Source organism: Lynx canadensis, chromosome B4 (assembly GCF_007474595.2).
Source record: "Lynx canadensis isolate LIC74 chromosome B4, mLynCan4.pri.v2, whole genome shotgun sequence".
NCBI classification, from domain to species: domain Eukaryota; kingdom Metazoa; phylum Chordata; class Mammalia; order Carnivora; family Felidae; genus Lynx; species Lynx canadensis.
In genome coordinates this window covers 392,216-408,083 of record NC_044309.1, presented here as the reverse complement: position 1 = coordinate 408,083, position 15,868 = coordinate 392,216, and the positions used below count along the sequence as shown (strand labels likewise).

Here is a 15,868-nt window from a genome sequence, read left to right as displayed (position 1 = left end):
CTCACTTTGTCTCGCTCTCTGTGTCTGTTTTCTTTTGTTAGGAGAGTCAGTCAGCTATGACTCCTAATGTTGAAAGTAGGGGCCTTATGAAGAGTTATTGTGCCTCCCTGTTCAATGTCCTGTACAATGTCCCCTGTTGACCAGAACCTGGTACTTCAGGGTGTTGCCTGTGTGTGTTGCATGTGCCATGCTGTTGTGGTTGAGCCATGTTTGCCTTCCAATTGCCCACAATGGCTCTCTCTGCCTATTGTGGGCAGGGTTTGGTTCCTGTGCTATCAGAGGCCAGTCTTGGCTGCCTTGGGTCAGACTAGATGCTTCCTCTTAGCCTGTGTGCTGGGCTTCAGTCACACCTTACTGCAGGGTACTCTCTTGTGCTGGCCCCTAAGGGGCTTTTCTTGGAGATGAGGCCTGCAGTCTGCCCCCACTCTGACTGTTGGGGTTGCAGTGACTCTGAACTCCAGGGCTCTCTTTTTTTTTTTGCTGCCCCCCTGTGAGCTTTTTGCTGGTGGGTGGGGCTAGCAGTCAGACCTCATGTCTGCCCCCAGCCCACTGCTGGGGCTGTGGTTGGACTGGTGTGTGTGGGGATCTTCCCCTCTCCTGGGGCAGGAGTCACTTTGGCGTGGTGCTGGTCACTGTGGGGTTGCTTGCAAAATGAGGTGAGGCAGGCACTGCTTTGGATGGACTCCTGTTCAGGACTCCTGCTTTGGATGAGGTGGATTCAAGGGTGGCAGCACCTTGGGTGTTAGCTAGATGTGCTGGTCTGGTTGCAGAATGGGAACTGGAGCCACTTCGAGGGATGCCTGCAGAGTGGGGCAGGTTGGGTGGAGTGAGGCCGAAGGAAAATGTGGGGGTCAGGTGTACTGTTAGCAGAGCTAGGTGGCCACTGTAGGTGCTGGTTCCTGTAGGTATCCAGGTAACTAGGCTGGGGGGCGGGGGGAGAAGTGGTGCCCGCCAGTTGTTTTGTTCTTAGACAAGTCTCCTAAAGACCCCTGCCCGTCCTGTGGGTTTCTGAAATTAGTAAATAAATATCCTTCCTGTGTACCTCAGGGGTTTTTCATACTGCTGTTTTATGCTTCATCTCTGGGGTTGTGTGTTTTGCTGTCTCTTCCAGGGCAGAGACTCAGTTTCTTGTTGGCCTCAGGCTCTCCCAGAAGTAAGCCAGCTGAGTTTTAAAGTACCCTGAGTTAAGTCCCACTGATTGTAAACACTCACAAAGTTAAGCCCCATTGGTTTTCAAAGCCAAATGTCTCGGGGTCTCATCTTCCCAGTGCAGGGTCCCCCGTGTCTGGGGTGGCTGGTGTGGGGTCTTTTCCTCTCCCTTCTCTACACTCATGTTCTCCTTCCTGTTTGTGGTTAGTCTCACAGGTTAGTTTGGTTCTGGAAGGGTCTCTGCCCTTCCTTCTGTTTTCACTTTGGTTTCCTGTCTACCATTAACTGTGGAGAGCTTGTTCTGTCAGTCTTAGGGTTTTTTCTGGGTTAGTTGCAATGATGTGCCTGTTATCTAGATGTGTTCATGGGACAAGGTGAGGGTAGGACCGTCCTACGTCCCCACCTTCCCTGGAAGTCTGAGCAATCCCAATTCTGGGTGTTTATCTGAAAGAAACGAAAGCAGGGACTCAAACAGATATTTATACACAAGTGTTTATAGTAGCATATTCACAACAGCCAAGAGGTAGTCAAAACTTCAGTATTTAATGGTGGATGAATCAATAGAGAATATATGTTGTATCCACATCCATATAGTAGAACATCATTCAGCTGTAAAAAGGAAGGGAATTCTGATAAATGCCGCAACATAGATGGACCTTGAGGACATTATGTTAAGAGAAATGGGCCAATCACAAGAAAACAAATTCTGCACAATTAATACTTACGTGCGTGAGGTATCTAGGCTGGTCGAACTCAGAGAAACAGAAAGTAGAATGGTGGTTGCCAGAAGCTGAGAGGGAGGGAGGTGGGGTTGTAGAGTTTCCATCTTGTGGGATGGGGAGCTTTGAGAATCTGTTGCACAACCATGTGCCTGTGGTTGACAATGTTGTACTGACTACCTGGATGGTTGGGAGGGTGAATTTTAGTGTTTTTGGCCACCTAACGTAAATAACCATCAACTGGAGAAACGCAGATGATGATACATTGATATGTTGTAACAGTTCTCATCAGTAAAAACCTATGAAGGGCTGATCCATATAGCACTACAGCAGAGTCTATATATGGTTATATAAAATCAGCGTGATTCTATTTATATTAAGGTCAAGAACCAAGGAAAGCTAGTCAAAATATTGAATAGTAGCTGTTTATTCAGGGTGGGGTTTGACTGGAAGGACACACGTAAGTACTTTGGGTTGATAGATATGTCCTGTGTCTTGATTGGGGTAGTGGTTCTATAGATACATTTCCATGCATTGAACTTTATCAGTGTAAAGATCTGAACATTTCACTGCATGTATATTTTCTATTTTCTCCCCCACACCTGTAAATGAATATTTCCCTCTGCTTAATAGATTTTTCTTTTCACAGTGTCTTTTCACACTTTGTATAAGGAGAGACGCAGGCTGCAGTTGGCCCGTGGGAGTGGCTAGGTGGCCTCTTCTAAAATGCTAATCTCTTAGAGTTTTCATAGGAACAGCTAGAGTGTAGTGTGGTGTGGTTGATGGTGAAGGGTGTGGGCACCAGAGTTGTTCACACCTGGGTTCACACCTAGCGTTGCCACTCGCGCTTAAATAACTGGGAGAGCTTCATACCTCTGCTTACTCGTTTGCAAAATACTCGGAGTCCCTCCTTTGTGGGATTGTGTGGAAGGTTGCGTAGAGCCATCTGGTGCCTGACCACCCACTGCCTTCTGGTTGGTTCCCTGCTCCCACTTGTTCTCCTGTGGACGCCTTCACGGCAGCCAGACGACCCCCTGACACGGAGTCAGATCATGTCATCCCTTCTTGAAAATCCCCAGTGCTCCTGTCACACTGAAAGTGGGAGCCAGGTGCATCCCTCCACATGGTTCTGTTCTCTCTGCTGGCACCTGCTCCGTTAGCTTCCATACCTGGGAGCTGGGTTTTCTCTGTGTCCTGGAGATCCTCATCTTGCCAGAATGGCTGTTTATTCTTTTTTTTTCTTTTTAATTTCATTTTTTTTAATGTTTATTTACCTTTGAGACAGAGAGAGACAGAGCATGAATGGGGGAAGGTCAGAGAGAGGGAGACACAGAATCTGAAAACAGGCTCCAGGCTCTGAGCTGTCAGCACAGAGCCCGACGCGGGGCTCGAACTCACGGACCGCGAGATCATGACCTGAGCCGAAGTCGGCCGCTTAACCGACTGAGCCACCCAGGCGCCCCGGAATGGCTGTTTATTCTTACTGCTCACACGTAACATTGACTGAACTCTTCCCTGGCCTCATTGTTAAGTAGGCCGTATGTTTATTTTGTTTTAATTCCTGCCCTATGCAATTGTCTTTTGTGTGTCCCTTACCTGTTAGCAAGTAAGCTGCGTGAGATACAGTACCTCGTCCACCTCGTTCTCCACTGTACCCAGCCCTGAGGCGCTTACAAAGTAGGCATTCAGTAAATTCTGTGGGGTGGCTGCAGTTGGTTTTTTTTTTTTTTTAAACGTTTATTTTTTAATTTTTGAGACAGAGACAGAGCATGAACGGGGGAGGGTCAGAGAGAGAGGAAGACAGAGAATCTGAAACAGGCTCCAGGCTCTGAGCTGTCGGCACAGAGCCCGACGCGGGGCTCGAACTCACGCACCTCGAGATCATAACCTGAGCCGAAGTTGGACGCTTAACCGGCTGAGCCACCCAGGCGCCCCCTGCAGTTGGTTTTAATACACTCAAAAGGCCAAACACAGTGACTGGCCCTGAGTGCTTGGTAAGTGTTAGTGAGAATCATTGCCACAGCCTGTGAGGAGTACGTGCCTCCTTTAGCAGAACATCAGAATGCATTACGAGGCTTGAAAAATGTATTCTTCAGAAATTTCTTTCTGAAGAAATAGAGAAAGATCAAGACCCACTCACCTAAGAAAAGTCACACAGCACTCTGCAGCCAGTGTGTGATTATTTGTATAGATTCTAGGGTAATAAAATGAATAATTAAAAGCCCGAATGAATTTGAATGTCATTTCACTGCAGCTTTCAAACCAGCAGGTTTATTCTTCTTTTCATTCCTTCCCCACACATCTGTTTGTAACAGTTTCTGTAGGGTAAACTATTTCACAGGACCAGACAGAAAGGAAAAAAAAAAAAAAAAAAGCCTGGGGCCTTCAGGATGTCTCTGAACAATGGAGTGATTGAGCTCTCTTTTTGTTTTAGATGTCCACACAGAAGCTGTGCAGGCAGCGCTGGCTAAACACAAAGAAAGGAAGATGGCAGTGCCTATGCCTTCCAAACGCAGGTCCTTGGTTGTGCAGACCTCGATGGACGCCTACACACCTCCAGGTGAGAAGCAGGCCTGCTGTCTGCTTCCCAAAGTGACAGGCGAGCCTGGGGATGAATTCACTGCTAGCTTCAGCAGTCCCGGTCCTTGTAGCTTTCAAAGTAATGGTGCTGTGATTCAGAGTTTCGGAACTAGAAGTCCAGAAATGGTGTATACGCTCTATATTAAACTCGGAGGGAAAATTCATGTTACTAGGTATGTCAATACAAATAGTATTTTAACCTTTTCATTGAGACTCGTAAATGATGCAGACTTTTAGTCTTATGAAATTTTACTTAATTCTTCATGCAGTGAAAGAGAAGAGTTTTGCCTCCATAGTTATAACTGAATTTGGACTTCTCTTCTGCTTGGATAGATGTATATATATTCTCAAACTCTTAAAACATAAATATGTCATAAGGTTATATTAAGAAACCAAATGAATTGAAAAATGTATCCTGTTACCTCAGTTTGGAGTATGTAAAGTGCAGGTAGTATTTTGGTTTCTGGACAGTGCAGTGTCTGTCACAGCTGCTTATTCTGCTGTGGTGGTGTGAAAACAGGCAACATGTCAGTGAGTGGCTGTGGCTGTTTGCCAATAAAACTTTATTTATAAAGGCAGGCAGAGGGCCAGTTTGATCCACAGGCCTGCTGACCTCGATCTTAAATGGCTGAAGGTAATATCCCATTCATATTTATGCTTTTATTTAGTCTTGAACTTTATATAACTACCTAAGTTCTGTTCTTTACCCAAATAATTACAGTCTGTGTTTTATGATCTTCAAAACCAAAGTAAAGAGCAAAGTTAAATTACACAGGTATCTATTAGAAAACATGAAGTATTGAGCCTAAATTACGTGTTTTTTCTGTGTGTTGGGTTCCATCATTATTCATGTCCTTGTTGCCACTCTCCCTTCCTGCAGACCCAAGTTACCTTGCACAGTAAGAACAAATGGGTGTGTACAACGTTGTTTAGAGTGTTTTGAAGTTGAATCCTGAGTGTTTGCAAGCAGTGAGAGTAATAGAAACACATACTTTAACTCAGAGATGTGTACAACATAGTGATTCAGCATTATGCACATTACTCAGTGCTCCCTGTGATGTGTGGTCACCGTGTCGCCATATGAAGTTAGTGCAGTGTTATTCACTGTATTCCCCATGCTGCACCTTCTGTTTCCGTGACTCTATTTCATAACTGGAAGTTTGTAACTTCTTTTTTTTAATGTTTATTTTTGAGAGAGACAGACAGACAGACAGAATGTGAGCGGAGGAGGGGCAGAGAGAGAGAGGAAGACACAGAATCTGAGATGGGCTCCAGGCTCCGAGCCGTCAGCACAGAGCCTGATGCGGGGCTCAAACTTATGAACTGGGAGATCCTGAGCTGAGCTGAAGTTGGACACTTAACCGACTGAGCCACCCAGGTGCTCCTGGAAGTTTGTAACTTCTAATCCTCTTTACCTATTCTGCCTATCCCCCAACCCACCTCCCCTCTGGAACCACCAGTTCTCCATATTTGAGTCTGTTTCTGGTTTTTGTTCATTTGTTGCGGTTTTTAGATTCCATATACAAGTGAAATCTTACGGTATTTTGTCTTTCTCTGACATTCCACTGAGTATAATGCCTTCCAGGCACACCCATGTTGTTGCAAATGGCAAGATTTCATTCTTTTATATGACTAATATTCCATTGTACGGATAGCACATCTTCATCATATGCTGGACACCTAAGTTGCTTCCATATCTTGCTTATTGTAAATAATGCAACAAAAGACATAGGGGTGCATATATCTTTTTGAATTAGTATTTTCATTTTCCTCTGATAAATACTCAGAAGCAGAATTGCTGGATCATATGATAGTTCCGTTTTTTGAGGAACCTCCATACTGTTTTCCACGGTGGCTGCACCAGTTTGCATTCCCACCAAGAGTGAAAGAGGCTTCCTCTTTCTCCACATCCTCACCAACATTTGTGATTTATTCTTTTTGATACTAGCCATTATGACAGATGTGATGTGATACCTGATTTTGATTTGCGTTTCCCTGATGGCAAGTGATGATGAGCATCTTTTCATGTGTTGGCCATCTTTTGTCTTCTCTGGAAAATGTCTTTTGAGGTCCTCTGCCCATTTTTACTCAGATAGTTTGGATTATTATTATTTTTTGGTCTTGAGTTTTATGAGTTCTTTATATATTTATTTGGATACTAACCCCTTATCAGATACATGATTTACAAATATCTTCTCCCATTCAGTAGGTTGCTTTTTCTGTGCAAAGCTTTCTTTCACTGTGCAAAGCTTTTCAGTTGTATAGTCTTAATTCCTTATTTTTGCTTTTGTTTCCCTTGTGTGAGGAGACATGTCCAAAAAATATTGCTAAGACCTATGTCTAGGAGTCTACTGGCTGTTTTTTACAGGAGTTTTATGGTTTTAGATGTCACATCTAAACATCTAGGTCTGTAATCCATTGTGAGTTCATTTTTGTGTGGTATAAGAAAGTGGTCTAGTTTCACTCTTTTACCTGTTGTCCAGTTTTCCCAACACCATTTGTTAAAGACTGTCTTTTTAGGGCGCCTGGGTGGCTCAGTCAGTTAAGCATCTGACTTCAGCTCAGGTCATGATCTCGCGGTTCACAGATTCGAGCCCTGCGTTAGGCTCTGTGCTGACAGTTCAGCGCCTGGAGCCTGCTTCAGATTCTGTGTCTCCTTATCTCTCTCTGCCCCTCCCTTGCTTGCACTCTGTGTGCATCCGTCCATCCCTGTCTCTCTCTGTCTCTCTCAAAAATAAACATAAAAAAAAGACTGTCTTTTCTCCATTGCATATTCTTGCCCCCTTTGTCATAGATTAGTTGACCATATAAACAGGGGTTCATCTCTGGACTCTCTGTTCTGCTAATGTGGTGAAAAGTTTTATTTTGTATGTGTTTTTGTAACAGAATGCACTTACAAGGATAACAAACCCACTTAAAATATTTTAACTAGATGTTTGGAACTAGACAGCATTCAAAGAGATTGACATTTTTCTGAGCTACGTTTTTTATGAGAAATGTTGAGTTTAAAATGCAAGAAACAATGTGATTATGTATGTGCCTTTTCACACATTGAACCCATCCTCAGAAATGTTATTTTATTGTACATGATGAAAGACAAAACTTTAGGAAATCAAACATTGTACGTATATCTTTAACAAAATATAAAAGAACGTTACTGGGAGTATAATTTTGGTGAAATATTTCCATTTAGTTAGCCCTTGCTTGTATGCCGTGTAATACATTTTGTAAACTGTCATTCAAAGGTCCTGGTGATAATATCACATGGGATAGTTTCATACAATCAAATGCCAGCTCCATCATCATAAAATTTTTATTTACAACCGGTTTTGTGCGTAGCAGTACTCTACCTGTTTATAACCATATTTGCTTGAACAAAACCTTGGGGCTGAGCTCTATTTTCTCTCATTCTTTTTTCCTTTGTTGCTTTAACACTGATGAGTTAAAACTCATCTCATGTCCTCTGATCTTCAGAGCATATTCCTGAAATACATATTTTCTCTGTGAAATGACTGGTCACTGAGCAGTGTAACCAACCAGTATCACTGTTACACTGACAGTCTTTTACAGGTGAAGCTGTCCTTTAGTTTTCACATTTAAAAATATAGTAAGAATTTGCCAGCAATTCTGTTTCTACTCATAATGAAATAACCTGTGCTGGACTAACCCACGCACTGTAAATAACTATAAAACTGCCCCAAATGAATGGGGCAGCTGTTTTTAAGCCACGGACATCCAGCAGTGAGAGACTAACCTGAGAGCAGGAAAACTTGCGAGGTGAGCCCCACAGTTCACAGTTTTCTGCCTGGAGAAGTTTTTAGACCATGGCCCAGTGATTGAGATCTGAGCAAGGCCAGTAGTTCTGCTAAGTTGAGGAGGCAGAGATCTGAGTTCAGGCAGATGACAGGATTGGAGCTTTCTGCAGATCCACACTGGCGAAGAATCACTCCACGTCTGCTCAACGTCCGACTGCTTGCTAAAATAAGAATCACGAGGCTTTAGAGGAAGATTATAGAATCCAGAGTCTCCTCCGCATACCATCCACAATGTGTACTGCTCGGTAAACAGTCACTAGATAGGAAGAGATACAGGAAATGCGATCTGTGGCCACAGGAAAAGGAGTCAACATAAAATGAACGTAAGATGGCCTCATTGTGCTCTTGGTAACCACTAATCATCTGTGGCTGGTGTCAATTGTATTTGCTGTAAGTGTGAAATTCATGCCAGATTTTGAAGAGTTAATATGAAAAAGTCACTGGAAGGTATTTAATTTTCATATTTATTATTTATTAAAGCAACAATGTTTGGAATATTTAGTGATAAATAAAAATACATTTAAAAAGTTAATTGTATCTATTTTTTAACGTGGCTACTAGAAAGTTTAAAACTATGTTATGAGACTCCTATTTCTGTTGGAGAGGTCTGGTTTTAGATGTTTGATATAGTGGAAGATGGAGTTTTAAAATCTGATTATAAACATTCAGGGAATCAAATTAAAATATGTTAAAGTACTGAAGGAAAATATTGTCTCAATACGTGAGCTGAGTAGAGAAAGGGAAAAATACTTTTTTTTTTAAATTAATGGAGACTCTAGAACAGTAAAGTTCTCACTAAGGTGAGACTTCACTGGATTGGCTTAACATCAGATTGGAGAAGGAGGAAGATGAAGGTGTCTGTAAACCTGAAGAGACATGAAGAGAAATTAACCAAACTGAAGAGCGGGGAGACATAATTAAAGTTAACAGAAGAACCTCAAGTATTATGGTACAATGTTACCGACTTATTTGGAACCCAAGAAGGAAAAGAGGAGAGGGCAGAAGAAATATTTGAAGAAACAATAGTCGAGAACTTCTCAGACTGCTATAAAATCCACCTTATAGATCCCAGAAGTTCAGTGAACCCAAAGCAGGATAAGTTAAAAAAAATCATACCTCAGTTCACAATGGTCAAAGTGCTGAAATCCCATGATTAAGAGGAAATCTTGAAAGTAATTGGAGGAAAACCTATACTACATACAAGAGCACATCATATGAATGATGAATGACCTACATAAAGACACTATAGAGACTGGAAGACAGTATAAAGCCATATTTAAAGTCCTAAAGGGAAAAAACAAAACTCATATTCAGAGAAAATATCCTTAATAAACAAGGATGGAATGAAGACATAATGAGACATGAAAAGTGAGAGAATATAGTGCCAGGAGGACTGCGCTGCAAACATGCTAACGGATGTCATTTAGGCTGATGGGAAACGATGTTAGATGAAAAATGTGATCGGTAAAAAGGAAAAAACACTGGAAATAGTAAATAATTGGGCAAACAGAATACTATGTTTTCCTATTGTAATTTGCTTTAAAACAATAAGGAGGGGTGAGTGGAATTATACTGTTGTGTGGCTATTACTTTTGTGAAGTAGGTAGAATGTGAACAGTAGAAAATGTGTAGTGTCAGGTGTATTCGGAGTAGAGGTGAAAGAGAAAGTTTATGGTGTCAGATTTGAAGAATAAACAGAATATTGACCCCATATAGACCCATTAAGGATGCATAGCTGTTAGCCTTACATCAACCACTAAAAAAAAAAAAAAAAAAAAAAAGTACAAGTAAGATTTAATAGAAGACATAAAATGAAACCAAAAAAATGTGGTTAAAGAACATAGGAAAAATCAACAGATATAAAAAATAGGTGGAATGAATGAAAAATAGCAAAATGCTAGATTTTAGCACATTTATATCATTGGTTGTGATAATTATAAATGGACCAAACACCCAATTAAAAGATTGGGATTGTCAGACTGGGTAAAAAAAAGAAGATACATCTGTATGTCTTCTATAAGAGATACAGCCGTATGTTTTAAAGTAAACTCCACCCCTAACATGGGGCTCGAACTCACAACCCTGAGATCAAGAGTCACATGCTCTACCCACTGATCCAGCCAGGACACATTTAAGTCAAAAATGAAGATAGTTAAAAATACAAGGTTGAAAAACTATACAGTGGAAACATTAAGTATAAAGCATGCAAGTCTTTCTTAATATCAAAGTAGATGGCAAGACATAGTAATACAAGATATAAAGTGGGACCTTACATAATGGAAAGTGAACAATTTATCAGTAAGATGTAATAATGAACACTTGCATACATAAAAGAGCAGTATAATTTATAAAGCAGAAGCTGGAATAGTGAGGGAGAGTAGAAAAGTCAGGAATAATAACTAGGGATTTAAAAATACCTTTCTTAATAATTGGTCAAAACAACACGGTCATCCAGCTTGATGCAGTTGCTGTTCACAGAATATTATACTCAACTACTGTGGAACACACATTCACCTTTAATACATTTCTTGAGGTGTAATTTGCATTCCACAAAATTAACCTATTGTAAGTGTGTGACTCAGTGATTTTTAATAAATATATAGATAATGCTATCATTGCCATAATCTAGTTTTAGAACATTTCCACCACTCCACAAGTTTCCTTGTGCCCATTTGCAGTTAATTCCCCTTATAACATTCAGCCATAGGGGCCTCTGATCTGATTTCTATGCCTCTGTAAATATTCTGGAAATTTTGTGAATAAAATGATAAAATATGTTCTTTTGCATCTTCTTTAGCATAATTTTTTGAGCATCTTCCATGTTGTAGCATGCATCAGTTCATTCCTTCTTGTTGAATTGTATCCTGTTAGATAGGTACACCACATTTTGTTTACCCGTGACTAGTTGGTAGGTACTGAGCTGGTTTCCAGCTTTTGGCTATCATGAATAATACTGCTCTCCACATTTATGTACATATGTTTGCATCAACACATATCATTTATTAACGAATCCTATAGTTATTTTATGCTTAACTTTCAGGAAACTGCCAAATTGTTTCTATATGGGTACTGCCATTTTACATTCTCACTAGCAATGTAGGAGGATTTGTTTCTCAACATCCTTACAAACGTTTATATTGTCTGTATTTTTTATTGTAGCCATTCTGGTAGATAAGAAATGTTATCTCATTGTGGTTTTAATTTGCATTTTCTTAATGGGCTTATTTGCTGTTTGTATATCTTCATTGGTTAAGTGTTCACACACTCCCATTTTTTATATGAGTTGTCTCCTCACTAGTTAACAGTTCTTCATATAATCTGAATACAAATCCTCTATCAGATTCACAATTTTCAAACTATGTTTTGTCTTCCATTAATTGCGTCTAGTATCTATATAAAGATATTTTGTATCTTTATCTTGTGTTCTGTGACCTTGCTAAATTTATTAATTGAAGAATTTAGTGTGTTCCTTGGGACTTTTTACATAAAAGATCATATTAAATTGACTAAAGACAGTTTTAATGTTTCCTTTCCAATCTGGATGCCTTGAAGTTATTCTTTTTGCTGTATTTCACTGGCTGGAGGTTTGCAAATAATGTTGAATAGAAGTGGTAAGAGGGGGCATCCTTACCTTAGTCTTGATTTTAGGAGCTGCACGTTTAATCTTTTAACATTAAATACATTGGGGCGCCTGGGTGGCGCAGTCGGTTAAGCGTCCGACTTCAGCCAGGTCACGATCTCGCGGTCCGGGAGTTCGAGCCCCGCGTCAGGCTCTGGGCTGATGGCTCAGAGCCTGGAGCCTGTTTCCGATTCTGTGTCTCCCTCTCTCTCTGCCCCTCCCCCGTTCATGCTCTGTCTCTCTCTGTCCCAAAAATAAATAAACGTTGAAAAAAAAATTAAAAAAAAAAAAAAAAAACGAAAAAAAACATTAAATACAGTGTCAGCTATGCGTTTTCACAGATGCCCTGTGTCAGGTCGAGGAAATTTCTTTCTATTCCTGCTTTGTTGAAAGGTTTTTATCATAAGTTAGTTTTAGATTTTGTGAAATGCTTTTTCTGTGACTTTGAAAGTTAACTTAGGGTTTTTGTCCCTTTATCCTACTAATATGGTGCATAACGTTAATTGACTTTTGAATGTCACCACTTGGTCCTAATGTGTACTATCCATTTTATATTTTGCTCGATTCTGTTAGCTAATATGTTTTGAGGATTTTTGTGTCTGTATCATGAGGGATATTTTTCTGTAGTTTTCTTGTGAAAGGGTGGGGTGGGAATGAAAGATTGACAGTAAAGAAGCATAAGAATACTTTTTGGGAGGATAATAATATTTGGATGGATGTAGGGGTATGTGCGTTTCTCAAAAATCGTAAGTCTGAGGGCTTGAACGTTTTTCCAGATGAGATACAGATGGCCAATAATAGCATGAAAAAATGCCCAGCATCAGTGGTTATTAGGGAAACACAAATCAAAACTACAATGAGATACGACCTCACACCCACTAGAATGGCTACTGTCAAAAACCAGAAAATGACAAGTGGTTGGTGAGGATGGGGAGAAATTCAAACCTTTGTGCACTATTGGTGGGAACACCTCTATGGCGAAAAGTATGGCAGTTACTTAAAAAATGCTACATGACCCAGCAATTCTGCTTTTGGGTCTGTACCCAAAGGAATTGAAATATCTTAAAGAGATATTTGTACACTCATATTCGTAGCATCATTCGAAATAGCTGAGACATGGAAGCAACCCCTTGTCTGTCCACAGATGGATGCGTAAGCAAAATGTGCTACATACGTGAAATAGGTTATCATTCACCCTTAGGAAAGAAATTGTGCAGTGTGCCACAATATGGATGAGCCTTGAGGATGTTACGCAGAACGAAATGAGCCACGCACAAAGACAAATACTGTATGAAAACACTTGTGTGAGGTACTTAAAGTGGCCCCAGTTGTATAAGGAGAAAGCAAAATGGTGGTTCCCAGGGCCTTTGGGGAAGGGAGAATGGAGGGTCATTGTTTAACGGGGACAGAGTTTCAGATTTGCCAGATGAAGAGAAATACTGAAATGGTGGGTACAGTTGCACAGATTATAAGTGTATTTGGTATCACTGAATTTCTACTTAAAAATGGTTACAGTGGTAAAGTTTATGTTGTATTTTACCACAATCACAAAAACAAAAACGAAAGAAGCCTTAAGCCTGAATACAAAAAAATGTGTAAATTTTCTTTAAATTATAATCCCACTATTTCACAAAGCAGAGCAGAGGGAGAGAATTTGTTGGTCTTCTACTGATACTGCTGCTTTTCTAACAAATTCCTAACAAACTTCCAAAAATTTTCCAGAGAGCTTGGCCATATCACAATGATAATAAAATACGAATGTCAACGTCCTTCACAAATACTGTCGTGTTGGAAAAAACAAAAGTCCGTGTCTTGATTTAAGACACATTGTCCTTTCCCTTGTTCTCCTTAGATGTTCTCGAGCTGCTCCGGTCTCTACTTCCTCCTGGTGTACCTCACCCGTGGTAGGACCCAGAAGCTGTTCTTACATGAGGATTTAAATAACAAGTATACCAGTATTTCATTCTTGAAAACGTCACGGCTGCTAGGGAAATCATGTTACATAAAAATAGTTCTATCACTTTTAATGAAAAAAAGTGATGTGTTTGATCTCGATCCAAGTTGCACAGTATTCAGACAGGAAAATAAATCAAGTGAATAGTGAAAAAATTTAACAGAAATGAGCGTTAAAGCAAATACGTTTAGTTTACTCATGTAATGTGCTGACATACTATCCTCACTACAGGAGGAAGCAAAGCCTTGGTGGGACAGAGATGGGAGTCATTCTAACGTCTACACCACTATCCTTGCTGACAACTTACTCTTTGGGGAGGGACGTGGTTACCTTTACTCACACGAAATTTAAAAATACAGCTCAGAGGGCATCTTGTTGGCTCAGTCGGTTGAGCGTCCGACTCTTGATCTCAGCTGAGCTTATGATCTCGCGATTTGTAAGTTCCAGCCCCCGTGTCAGGCTTGCTGATGTCAGCACGGGCCTGCTTTGGATCCTCTGTCCCCCTCTCTCTCTGCCTCTCTTCAGCTCATGCTTTCTCTCTCTCTCTGTCAAAAATAAACAAACATAACAATACAGCCCAGAGAAGTACCTCAGGTCTAAACAAGGGCTACAGTCACAGTTTGAAACACATGGAAGTTCAATGCCGCCCCCATCCTTCTCGCTTGCTGTAAGCATGCCTAGAAACAGTTGGCTTCTTCGCAATCTGAGTGAAGAAAATAGGTGAGTATGTCTCTGCCCAAGATTGTAATGTCAAAAAAACAAAACAAAACAAAAAAACCCTTTTTGTAGCATATTTATTTAAGGTGTTTTCGATGCAAAAAATCATTACACCGAAAAAGAGTTCGTTCTCTGAGATCTGTGACTTTTCAAGAGTGTCGAAAGCACAAAGCATCGGCGGTTAGCGTGTGTTGGCGGCGGTTGCCCTGGTGTTTGTCTCTCTGCCGTGATGCATAGCAGATCTGTCTCTCGCAGATACCTCTTCCGGCTCGGAAGACGAAGGCTCGGTGCAGGGAGACTCCCAGGGGACCCCCACCTCCAGCCAGGGCAGCATCAACATGGAGCACTGGATCAGCCAGGCCATCCACGGCTCCACCACGTCCACGACCTCTTCCTCCTCCACCCAAAGCGGGGGGAGCGGCGCCGCCCACAGACTGGCCGACGTCATGGCCCAGACGCACATAGGTGAGTGCCTCGCCGTGGTCGTCCCGAAGCCGGTGGCCACCTAGTAGCCGTGGTCTCGGTGTCCGTGGATTCATCTGTGCATCTCGGCCGCGGAATCCATTCGAGGGACGGCACGGAGCCCGGCTCCAGCCCTTCGGCTGCTTTGCTGCTTTCGTTTTTCTGTTTTGCGAAGTTGGCTTTTCACTGCCCCCAGTGTCCCTGACGGCGAGGATGTCGGGCTTTCTGCTCGTAAAGGAAACGTCCTCAAGCGTTGCTTGAGATGTTTGAAAACAGTGTGAAAGGAGGGTAAGAATTACTAGCAGAAAAGAGAGGGCGTTGGATGAGCCGCAGTGCTGTCTGAATCGGAGACACAGGAGGTACGTGCCGCGAAACGAGGCCTTATCCAGTGTGGACGGGAGGAGTACGGCATCCAGATCTGTTTTCGCCCAGTTTTAGTTGTGGGTTGTGGATTAAGATTTTTAAACTCCCCATAAAAATCTTTCACAGAGTGAACTACGTGCTTTGAATGTGGTTCCGGGATAGCTCAGGAAGGTCCCCGTTAAAATAGCAATGTGGGCAGGGCTCACCTCGCTCACGGGACACACACTCCTCACGGTGCTTGTCGACACCATGCCCTCCTCGCCACAGCAAACCTCGTGTCTGCAGAAAGCCCAAGTTTAGGAAACAGGCAAAGGTAGGGAATTAAGTACTCGACAGACATCTCAGACGCGCAAGCTTTTATTTCTAGATTATTAGCTACTTGGCAGAGTTCGAAGAAACTCAAACCACTTTCTTAGGACTTTGCCCCAAGACACTCGCTCTGAATGAAGTCAGAGTTAACCTCGCTGGTAACAGTGTCAGCAGTGCGCCC

The 15,868-nt window shown here is 41.7% G+C and overlaps 1 protein-coding gene across 3 annotated transcripts in view; it reads left to right on the top strand.

The window, feature by feature from the left end:
• The window catches only part of DIP2C (disco interacting protein 2 homolog C), a 411,195-nt gene that overhangs the window by 242,637 nt on the left and 152,690 nt on the right, over positions 1-15,868 (top strand). For all 3 annotated transcript variants that reach the window (XM_030321072.1, XM_030321069.1, XM_032593812.1), the window contains exons 5-6: positions 4,303-4,428; positions 14,809-15,018. In XM_030321072.1, the coding sequence (XP_030176932.1) occupies positions 4,303-4,428; positions 14,809-15,018 (336 nt within the window). The remainder of the gene's footprint in view (positions 1-4,302; positions 4,429-14,808; positions 15,019-15,868) is intronic.